This window comes from Echinops telfairi, unplaced genomic scaffold, assembly GCF_000313985.2.
Source record: "Echinops telfairi isolate 266 unplaced genomic scaffold, ASM31398v2 ScPeMD7_7475;HRSCAF=8513, whole genome shotgun sequence".
Lineage (NCBI taxonomy): Eukaryota > Metazoa > Chordata > Mammalia > Afrosoricida > Tenrecidae > Echinops > Echinops telfairi.
The window spans coordinates 27,383,706-27,396,038 of NW_022111379.1; the positions used below are offsets into that span (position 1 = coordinate 27,383,706).

The 12,333-nt window shown below is 40.6% G+C and overlaps 1 protein-coding gene across 2 annotated transcripts in view; it reads left to right on the forward strand.

Annotated features, from left to right (window-relative positions):
* APBA2 (amyloid beta precursor protein binding family A member 2) overlaps positions 1-12,333 on the forward strand; it is a 182,588-nt gene that overhangs the window by 101,328 nt on the left and 68,927 nt on the right. For both annotated transcript variants that reach the window (XM_004699738.2, XM_004699737.2), the window contains exons 3-4: positions 2,892-2,972; positions 3,950-3,986. In XM_004699738.2, the coding sequence (XP_004699795.1) occupies positions 2,892-2,972; positions 3,950-3,986 (118 nt within the window). The remainder of the gene's footprint in view (positions 1-2,891; positions 2,973-3,949; positions 3,987-12,333) is intronic.

Sequence of the window (12,333 nt, forward strand, 5' to 3'; positions counted from 1 at the left end):
CTCCCCGAGACCCCTCTGCAAGGGGATCTCCAGTGGCCTACTAATGGGCTTTGGATCTCCACTCCACACTCCCCCCATCATTCATCTTGTCTTAATGATTTTTCTCCATTGTTTTTCTGTTAGTGTGAGCTTTGGTTATTATGGTGGTGATCTTACTGTGTTCAGAAAGTTAAAGAAAATGATTATATAGAAGAAAAGGTCTAGCTTGTATAAACTTTGTAGAAAAGTGCGTAGTTTCATGTTGTCTTGAGTTCTTGTGTTGCTAAAGATCATCCATACTGTGGCCCTGCATCAAAGTATTTTAGGAAGGTGGTAACAGTGTCCTGTCTTTCAGCATATTCTCCTACAGTCTTGGGATCTGGCATAAAGCTATTTCCTTTAGCAAGGAGAGACGCTTTATTTGTCACACAAAGCCACAAAGTCTTGCCAAACTCTAATCCTTATACCCTTCACTAGGGATTCTCTTCTGTTCGGCAAAAGTGCTATGAGTCAAGCAACAGTGCTGCATTATCTTTTTAATGATGTTTCCTGGCAATCTAATAAAATTCCCTGGTTCTGAATACTGATCCTTCTTCCACCTGCAAATTTACCTTCTTTCTTAAGCTGTAACACTTGTTAAAGGCGTGTAGTTATCTAGTTTCTGTAGGTTGGTAAGTTTCTTTGAATTTTCTAGTCTTTTGAAAAATTACTCAGGTATGCTCAGTTTTTAATATATGAGTGTAGGCTTTCAGCAATTTATTCAGTCTTGTCAAGCTATGCTGGAGAACTTTTAAAAAGAATGATAAAATACATGTTCCACGTGGGCCTTGAAGTAGCAACATGTATTCAGCAGAGAGTTGTACAGGTGGGTATTCAAAATCAGAAGTCTGATCAAGAAGGATGGGGACGATTTTCCTATTACCTCCTCTTGGGGAATTTTACCTGGTGTGTACTCTGGCAGTGTCAGGGTAAAGGTAAGGGCAATTGGAAGGAGTTTGGGTAACAAACCTGGTTCTAGAGGGCCCCTCTGAGGAGTTGCCCCAGGCCTTTCCTCAGCTCTGTAAAAAAGGACACCATTATTCAGCTTGGTCACCTCTGTTTTTTACTGAGGATGGATCCCCTAATTGGATTCATCCTCTTTTCCTGGGGAAGAGTCGGATCAGGTTCTTGGTTGGAGAATTATGAAGACTGAGAAGCATACCAGAACCTCTGTCTTGGGTATACTAGTATAGCAGAGAGATACAAGGACCTCCTGAGGGCTCTCGGGGCCCAGGGGCTGGGATAGTTCTCTGTGCTTTGTGTTAGGCTTGGTTGTCTCGAGAAACAAACCAGTGACACTCATCTGTATATAATAAAGAACTTTATAGCAAGAACTAATTCCATATCAAGAAGGCTTCAAGTCCATACGTCTGCTGTTAGCTGGGGCCCTCTTCAGTCTCATGTAGCTGCAGGTTGAAAGTGCAGTGGGATGCAGGATGATCATAGGCCAGTGGGGGTAGACTTGCATGGATCCAAGGTTGGTGGAACTAGGGCAGTGTGCTGATAGCTCTCAGGGTCAGGTGGCCTTAACTGGGGCTGCCCCAGAGGCAGACACAGAGTCTTTTCGAGCAGGAAGGCAGAGGGCAGAGAGAGAGAGAAAAATTAGTTCCCATTTCTCCCTTATAAGAAGACCACACCTCTAAGGAAGCATCAGTAGGCTGTGAGCTGATTTACAAGTTGGATTTCAGCCTTACACTTTCATTCAAATTCAAGTTGACATAAATTATCATCCAACTACTACAGACTTCTAGCAGAGGGATTGGGAAGCAGGGGGCAGCCACATCTGACCTGCCTGGCATCTATACCCTATACCCAGTTCCCCTCAGCTGTAGGAAGGATAGCTTTGTGCTAGGATTTCTCATGGGATGTGATATCTTCCCCTTTTCTCTGTATTCGAGTCTTCCTAATTTTCAAAGCCCTTTACTAAAGTCTAGCCCTCACCCATTACATTTCCATTTTCCTCCTCTTCTCTGAAGTTAGTGGTGTGTGCAGTAGGATGTGGTGCTTTGTTGGGCATCTTTCTGGTAGTTCCATGCATGTCTCTTTAGTTCTCCATATTGGAAGGGTAAGGCCAAGGCCTTTAGTGTTAGTTAGTTTGTTTTTTCCCCACCCCTGAGAGCTTAGCCAATGTTAAGGGACATGACAGTAATAGGATGGCAGAGACCACACTTTACTAAGGACTAGAAGTGCCACCTCACTGTATCACCTACATGATAGGGAAACCTAGCATTACTCCAACACCTATAGTCCTATTTTTCTCACTTGTAAAGCATATGTCTTTGTAAACCCTAATGCAGTAAGTAAATGTAGCATTATCTATAGCATTGTTGTTTGTCATTGTTATCGTCATCATCTTGTTCTTGATTGATAATTTATTTCCAGAAAGTACTAGATGTTGAGTTAGCATGCTGGCTCAACAGGCATACTTTAATTCTTTGGGCGGTGATTTCCAATTCAATTGCTCAAATTGGATCTAATTTCTGGCTTCAAAAATGACACAAGTGGAAAAAAGATACCTATATATGGCTCTTAGGAACTTCTTTAAGAGAAGACTTAGCAAATGTTTTGGGGGCAAAGTAGATTGGCTGATTTGGATTTGTTCTTAATGGAAAATTAAAGTTTTGAAAAAATTTTGATGTATAAAAGCATTTTTACAAGTATGAAAGTATAAACATTGAATTGCATAAAATTTTAAAGATAAGATACTTATAGATAATATGTATAATTAAACATGCATTCACACAAACATATATGTACATACTTCTTAAAAGCTTGGCATTAAGTTGCATGTCTGTACATATATACGTATCCAGTCTTGTATCCTTGTTTATTTGTTTAGCATATAAACACATTTTTAACTTAATGGTCTACAGGTTTGCAATGGTTTGGAGCAATCAAGGAAACAACAACGTTCTGATCTCAATGGACCCACTGACAATAACAACATTCCAGAGGTAATTTTTCTTAAGAATGGTAGTTAATGGCCATTATGAACCAGGGCCCAGCTTTTGGAACTGCCCACCCATGGTGATCTGTTCACCTCTCCTCTCCCTAATGTTGCCATTCCCACAGGTACCTGGGTGAGAGAGCATTCAGAATGTCCACCTAGGGGAGGCGATGAAGGCTGTTCCTGCTGATTAGGGAACACTGCCTGTTTCCAGGCTCATGGTGCATGAGAGAAACTCATCTTACCGTAGTGTGATAACCATCTCTAAATCAGGGCTCCACAACAATGGCACAGTTGATAATTCTGACTAGATCATTCTTTGATTGGAAACTGTCTTGAGCACCATAAGATGTGTAATAGCATTCCTGGTCTCCATCTGCTAGTTGATAAACATATAGGACCCTCTTCTCTGTTTCCAGATGTTGCCAAATGTTCTCGGATGGCATGTAATTGTTTTTAACCAACAACATAATTTTATAAATCAATCGCATTTAAAGTAAGCATACCATGGTAGAAATTATTATCATGAGGCCATAAGACAGTGACTTAATTCTGAGGAACATAGTTTGGATACGATTTTTCTCTCTTTAATTACCCATAATAGCATGCCCACCCCCTTTATCTTTTTTTAAAATATGTGTCATGTAATTCTAGTGTCACCTGTATAAGAACCATTGGTCTAGATGGCCTCTAGGCCAGATTTTAGCATTTTTTGGCTAATTTGAGGGTCTTTAGATTTTAAATGATAAGCTTGTACAACCCAAGGTTTCTACTGGAATTTATTACTAGTTTCCCCTCCCAATATCATATTGCCTGAATGAGACTGTGTTTGCCTGTGTGTGTGTGTGTGTGTGTGTGTGTGTGTGTGTGTGTAGAGCTGACTTCTGAGGAACACCAACACTCATGGGGTTTAACTTTTTATGTAACATTAGCTATCATCCACTTATAACTGTTACGTGTTTTATTTTCCCTGTTTCAAAACAGACAAAGAAAGTGGCATCATTTCCAAGCTTTGTGGCTGGTAAGTGACTTTGAATTTTCTCTCTTGATGGAAGGGTACTTTTACTTTTTTGTTCTTTTGCAAAGCTTGCTTGGAAAGCACACTTCCAAGGTGAATACAGCAATACAATGCAAGCTGCTTAGGAACTGTATTATGTGTCGGCTCTCGTAACAATTTCCTTCATGAAAATTAAGACTGGTCTCACAAAGATGGAGGTTAAGTATATACCAGTGTTCCACCTTTCTATGCTGCTTTACCACTCCATCATTTTTTATGTCAACCACCACCTGCTCGCCGTAGTATTCTCTTTTGTCCCGGGATTCTGAAATTTGCTTCAATCAATACTTAGAACTCTCAATGTAAGTGAAAATGGCTCATGTCTCCTGGGTGCTGGTAAGTCCTCAATCAAAACTTAGACATCCATCTGGAAGAGCTTTCTTATCTCCAATGTGTTCAAGGCTGTGGAAACTGGTACACTCAGTTCGAAGAACCAGATGCAGGATACCAGTTATATACTCCACTCCAGCTCTACCTGGTAGTTCGATCCCCTCTTCTGCTTCTCAGAGGACTCATTTAATATGCAGCAGGAAGGCAATGTATCTTGTTCAAAATTACTCATAGGCCAATCCTATCAGGTTCTTCCCCTATCTCTTTACCCAGACTCATGCAGGCAAAGTCATTAAGTGGGCTTTAAAGAGACTTTTGCTGAAAGAACCACATTAAATAATTCACTGCCACTACAAAGGCCATGTAGAATGTTTAGTAGAGAAGTGTGTTAGGCTGGGTTGACTAGAGAAACAGATCCAGAGACATATATATATATATATATATATATGAGAGAGCTCTAAATCAAAGAGCAATTGTATATTAAGAAAACTTCCCAGCCCAGTCCAGATCAAGTCCATAAGTCTGATATTAGCCCATAAATCTGACACTAGTCCATAAACATTTCTTCATAAGTTTCTCTTGAAGCTCACATAGCACATGCAATGATGCAGGAAGATCACAGGTCGGTGGGTGCAGTCTTGTGGCTTCAGTGTTGGTGGCAGCCTCTCAGCACTGGCGTGGGTCTCCACATGTCTCCTCCAGCGCTCTGAGTCCCAAGTCTCTCCGCGGCTTGTCAACAGGAAGATGAAGGCAGAGAGAGAGGAAGTTCCCAGAATCCTCATGAGAAGGCCATGCCCACAAGGAGGCATCTTCAGGCTGGGACCTGACTGACAAGCTAGACTCTCCCCACCCCCCAACACTTATTCATCAAGTTGACATGAAATTATGTAATTACCACAGGAGGGAGGTCCTACTTTGATTCAGGGAACAGTTGTCCATGTTATTTACTTACAGCCTCATTAATAAACATGACCCTAATAGTTGAATTAATACCAGTAAAAATGTCTGTATATGCAGCTAATAATGAAATGACACTTTTGATCATGGTGGATCTAATTGCATACAAGTTCATGTTGGGTGTTTTATTTGTTGTTTGTTTAGACTGCATGTTTCTTTTACTTTGCCTCTTTTTTGGTGGGATTTAACATTGCAGTTCAGCATTCTATACAAAGCACAGCTATGGATGTACTGTTCTGTATCACGCTTTGGTGTTAGGAGAATGTGTCTCGGAGTGTCATCTGATACACTTGTGGGATCTGTTAGGAGTTTGCTGGGACAATGTTTCTTACCCACATTGGTGTGTTATAATAATGTGGATTTTATTACTTCTTCAATACACTGGTCATTTTATGGATATTTATAGGACAAGGTAAATTATATTAAAAACAAATTACTGTAAACTTGTCCTACTCTACTTTCCTTACTTAGAAAATAACTGAAGTCTGAGAACTGAAATCTGACAAATTTCTTTTTAAGAAGCTAATTTGAACTGGCTAAACAAGCTCAAATGGGTTCAAAATGGATCAACTGGATCAAACTAATTTCAGTTGCTGTAAACTGGCTCAGTGCTGCTCAGATTTCATAGAAATATTTTTCAAATACTTGATCCAAATAGATGGGAACTTATTTTTACTAATTCAAATAGATGTGAGTACGTTTTGTCCAGTAGTTTAAATTCGGCTTTAAGTAAACTTTTTTTTACTTTAAACTTTTAGTTTAAAAAAACACCTTTAAAAAATCAGATCACAATAGATCCTGATGATTTCAACTCACATAGACAGAGTGTTGAGGAGCAACATTCTATAATATTATATAATATTAGAGAATCTTATAATATTAGAGCATTCATAATAGCAGGGCCTTCATGGACCAAAAATCCTACAAAATAACACATAATCATAATGAGGAAAACCTTAGAATGTCATGAGTGTGAGAATGCATTTGGGTGCAAACAACGAACATTCCACTTGTAAGTACAGAGAATTATTTTCCCTGCGCAAAGTAGTCTAGAGGTGAGCAGCTGCTGGCTTAAATGGCTTCCTGATGTCAGGATCAGTATTTATGTTTTTCTTGGCTTTTTCAGGATTATCATCTCATTGTTACTCAATAGCTCAAGACATTATTTCTTGTTCTAGGCAGGAAAACAACAAGAGTATGGTAAAACTCTACCATCTATCTATCTCCTTTTAGTAGGAAACAGTTACTGTGGCGAATGACTTAATGGGCTCTCTGCACTGCATAAGAATTTGACACCATTCTTTCTTACTCTGTTCTCATGGCATAATACACTAGATTACTTGCTATGGCTCTACTATCCTTAGTTTTTGTAATTCCCACTAAATGACAGGATTGAAACATGCAAATAGGGAGTAGCTGGGAATTCGTCAGTTCTGCTATCCTGCTAGGTATAAAATGAGCTATCTCAGAAGCAGGAGAAGGGGATCTCAGTACCATCAAGAAAGAAGAGTAGAGGCTGCACATATCTTTTGGCCCCAAAGATCCCTGTGTTGAATGTTTTTCATCCAGAAGTCTGCACTGTGATGCTAGAGGACCAAAGAGAAATCCGAAACAGGGGCAGCAGAACCAAGTGTCAGAGTGCAAGATCGCGGTGGGCTTTCCGTCCCAGAAATCTAGTAAAGCTTTAATGTCTTTATTATTAGCAGCTCAGGACTACCGTGTCCTTGCTTTGCATCCTGTCTTTGCTTTTGATGACACGTCTTAGTCTAGCAGACATAGTTTTGCTTCAGAGAATGAGCGTTACTGGAAGGTTACTTCATGTTGAACCCTCATTGCTTTCTTAAACTGTACTCGGTTAAGTTTTCCACCTATATAACTTAACATCCCATGTGTTTTAATCTCAAAAGCTTTCCTATATATTTCCTTTTCTCAATAGTGCTTTAAATCCTATACCATTGGCTAGATGCAGATTTACCAACTATCTCATGGACGGAAGTTATTTAATAAGATGATAATGATGACTCTGAAGTGGATCAGGAATATCTATATATATGAAATTTATATATACTAATGGATTTTGAGCTCCCGCTTTTTGAGAACACTTAGATATTAAGATATGGTGGTACTCAATACTTACTTGCATGAAGTGATCACTGAAGATAATGGGTGCTAAAGCACAGTGTGGTGAAGAAATCAGATGGTGCCTCACTATCAGAAAGAATAGCATCTGGAATTTTAAAACAGGCAGCCATCCAAATGAGGTGTCAGCTAAGTCCTATGTAATCAGCCTATGTAATCCAAGGATTGTACATAGTAAAATCCAAGATCAAAGATGGGAATTATAGTAGAGCTTCAATTCTGAGCACCCAGTTTTCAGAGGCTATGGATGACAAGGTGCACAATATCATTCAGACGTCACAGCAGAAGGATTGGATGTGAAAACCACATTAAGGATTAGATGAGGTAAATCCCACTGGGCTTTACCTCAAATTCACCTGTAACACCTTGAATTAACAGGGTCTAAAGTTCCAGTAATCTATATAGTACATGACTTGGGTCACCAAGGGCTGGTCAAAATTGTCCAATTAAGAACAAATTACCAGTGTATTCTCCCCTTGTGTTCTCTAGAAGTATCGTTAAGTGGTGAGTTGCTCCACCTAGTTTACCCACTGACAGAACTATAATTGCCTTCTCCAAGATGTATATACCCCCCTTGCCCCCTCTTGACTTGTCTTTTCAGTAAGGTTTCCTTAACACACTTGTAGGAATGTCTGTTGATTTGGGAAGACAGTAGCACAACGGTATAGGCAGGAACGGACTGATCTTCTCCCTTTCCCCTCATCTTGTGAAACTGACTCCAGCTGAGGTGAGGCCTCCTCTGTTGAAGTGATTTTTAATATGCACACATACCAAACCCCAAACACACTGCCATTGAGTCAATGCTGACTCATAGAGACCCGCTGTGGATTTTCGAGTGTGTTAGGCCAGGTTGACTAGAGAAACAAATCCAAGGACACTTATATGTGTTAGAAAGAGCTTTATATCAAGAAGTAATTGCATATAAGGAAAACATCCCAGCCCAGTCCAACTCAAGTCCAACGAGTCCATAAGTCTAATTATAGTCCATAAATCCCTCTTCAGACTCATGAAGCCACAAGCAATGATACAAGAGGATCATAGACCAGTGGGCACATAGTCTTGTGGATCCAATGGCAGTGGATGCATCATCTCCAGAGCTCGCGCAGGTCTCAGCATGGCTCATCAGCATGAAAGTGAAGGCAAAGAGAGGTGGGGAGGTTCCCAGGATCCTCCTTATGAGGAGGTCATGCCCACAAGGAGGTACCATCAGATTGTTACCTGACTGACAGGCTGGACTCCACCCCTGCACTTCACACAAAATTATGTAACTACCCCAAATCACCCCTTGTCTACTCGACACTTTTACACAACTCTTTAGCCATGCATAATTTTTAAATAAAATCATATTTGTGCCTAACAGGATAAAACTGAAAAGCATACAATGCAAAATGTGCTAGCCTTATTTAAATATAATATTCTGTAAGTGAACAAAACAGAAATATTCTGTGCCTAACAATTGTAATTATGTGAACACCTACATCATAATCCTATCAAAATATTCCCCCACCCTTGAAAGTTTGTGAGCCAGCCACGTCATGCCTTTATCCTCCCCATTTGAGTATCCAATTTCTTTTCTTACTACTTTTATCAACTCAGTGCTCTGAGTACACAAGCATGTTCTTTGATGTGAAGCATCCAGTTGGAACCTTGTGAGTCTGCATCCATCAGCAAAGTCAAATCAGGACAGGCCATCCATAACGTCAGCAGCAGTATGCACCAATTCACAGGCTCAAAATTCTTATCTTCATCTGGTTGGGTTATGGTCAAATCAGTGTGGGCCACCTTGGTTAGCCTCACCAGGATGCCCATTGGCTGCCTCGCCTTTTGACCATGCTCTCCATCACAAATTCTCAACAGCATTGGGCTACGTCATGCTATAGACTCAGATTATGAATAACTCTATAAACTTCAGAACAATTAATTTGTTCTCACCTTCCTCTAGTCCAGCAGTTCTCAACCTATGGGTTGTGACCCCTTTGGGGGTCGAATGACCCTTTCACAGGGGTCACCCAATTCATAACAGTAATACAGTTAGGAAGTAGCAAAAAAAATAATTTTATGGTTGGGGGTGGTCACCAGAACATGAGGATCTGTATTAAAGGGTCGCGGCATTAGGAAGCTTGAGAACCACTGCTCTAGTCCCTGTGAAACAGGTTCACAGGTGTCGGTGGCCAGACTCAACCTGTTTCTCTCTCTTTTTTTTTTTTTCCTGTTTCTCTATTGCTGCTTGTCTCCAACTTCCACTCAACAAATGGATCCCAGTGGTCGCCTAACAAGCCTTTCAGGCTGCCCACAGGCTCTTTTTAATTTTCAGTCCTATAGAGGAGAGTTTCTTCATGGCTTCAATTTTTTCCCATCTTCAGGTGCAAACCACAAGTTCAGAATTCAAAAATCAAATGTCCAGAAGATTCAAGGCACTGGGTGGGTCTTATCTTTTCAGAGCTTTCTTTGTAGGAATGTCCTTTACCCATTTAAAGATCTAATTTAATGGCTGAAGGCAGTGAGTTTACAAATTCTCTATTTATATTTCCCAATAATAATTTCTAACACATATTATATCAATAACAGTAAGTAGAAGAAATCAGTATAAACCTAGTAGAGTCAGATCCTAAGCACATTCTTAAAACAGTCAAATTCAGTCATTATCTAAACTATCACATTCATATGCAAATAGCCTTAGGCCTCTGGCTGCATCAAGCTAGGGAGAAGCTTTCTGTTAGCCATTTTGACTATGCAGCATGGTCTCAGAGAATTTCAAGGGGCAATTTCATCCCCTGAACTGAAAATTTACACTTGTCACATTCATTTTCACTATTTCAGACAGGAATTACCAAAGACGACGACCAAAGAAAAGAGTCAAAATTTTAACTTCCCATATTTTTTCCAGAAAACAGTCGAGTACACAGAGTGGCCCTATCTGACTTCTGGCTAGCCAAAGAAAACTACTATAGAGCAGAGGTCAAACAAGCATCCACTCTCCATCTTCATGATTTGTTTCTCTAGTACCCCACTCCCAGTACCATAATGTGTTAGACCAACTTCACTAGAGAAACAAATCCAAGGACATTCATGTATGTGTAAGAAAGTGCTTTATATCAAGAAGTACTTGTATATAAGGAAAATATTTCAGCCCAGTTCAACTCAAGTCCACAAGTCCAATACTAGTCCAGAGGTCCAATTCTAGCCCATACATCCTTCTTCAGACTCACATGCAATGATTCAGGAAGATCATTGGCCAGCGGGTGCAAAGTTTTGTGGATCCAGTGGCGATGGACACATCTCCAGAGCTCATGCAGGGACTTTTCCAGGGCCTCCTTATGATGCCCACAAGGAGGTATCATCAGGCTGTGACCTGACTGGCAGGCTGGACTCCACCCCTACACTTCAAGTTGACAAAAAATTATATAAGTACAACACAGCGAATATAACTGTTGACGGGAGTGGAAAGCCCAGTCTTTCCACTGGAGCTGCTGTTAGTTGCAAACTTCCATCCATGCAGATTGCAGCCTAATACATCACCAGTTTACCACCAAGGCACCTTGTACATCTGAAGGAAGTGATGTGTGGTTCATGGCCACGAGCCAAGCTTTCTAACTTATTGCTTGGGAGATCAGATTAGATTACATGACCCAGAGCAGAGGCTTGCCTTTGTCTTGGTGTTTATCCTTACACTAGTGAACTCGAACAATATTTGTCCTTTTGTGATTGAATAACTTCACTTGGAATAATGGTCTCCAAATCCTTCCAAGTTGCATGATTTTGACACCATGTTTTAGGTACGCTTGGAATTCCATTGCGTATGTACCAGAGTTTCTTTATCCATTCTATACCTGGTGGGAATTTGGCTCTTTCCAGCTTCTTTCAGATGTGAACTGTGCTACTATATACATGGGGGAGTATATGTCTGTTCGTGTTCTTTCTCTTGCTTCTTTGGGGTATACACCCAACAGAAGTATTGCTGAGTGGCACAGTATTTTGTATTCTCAGTTGTTTCAGGTGTAAAACCGGATCGCCTCCATGACAGGCTCCACAACCTCGGGTAGGCCTTGGCTTCATATTTCCTAGCAGTACAAAGCAGGAAATACCCGGAAACTGAGGCCAGCCAACCCAGGAGCGACATGGTGGGCCAAACCGCCAATGGGAGGACGACACAGCCAGCGTGGGAACTACACCAAGAACCAGACTGCCAACCTACCTCAAATGAGCCAGTCAGTGGAATGGCTGGAGGGGCAGACTGGGGACGCCCCAGTTACATATACCCTGTGTATATAAGCTACAGTATTCCCTTTGTTCGGGGCTCTTGTCCAAGACGGTGCGCATGGTTGAGTACCTGAGGACTTGAGCCCTGGCTTAAGCTAGTACAAATAAAACCTCTTTTGTTATTGCAGCCTTGTGTCTGATCTCCTAACGCTATTGGGGTAAGCGCTCCCGGTCCTAACACAGGTAGCACCATATTGCTTTTCACAATGGTTGTACGTGTTTGCAACCCCACTAGCAGTGTATGAAAGTTCCACTCTCTCCACACCTTCTCTAGCATTTATTATTTTCTGGTTGTTGTTTTTAATTTTGCTGTCATTATAAGAGTAAGGTGATAACTCATTTTTGTTTTGATTCGCATCTCCCAGATGTCAAGAGATTATGTGCCTTTCCACTGTCCACATGTTTTGGTTAGTTAATTGAGTGTCCCCTTGGGTGAATTCTCTGTACAAATCATTTGCCCACATTTTAATTGGATTTTTTTCTTTTTTTGTTTAGATGTTGCAGAATTCTATATATTTTAGCGATTAATCCTTTTCCTATTGTGTTATTGCCAATTCCACCCTCAGCCTGTGGGTTCTACTTTTAATCTTTTGATGAAATCTTTGGATGTTCATAGGTGTCTTTT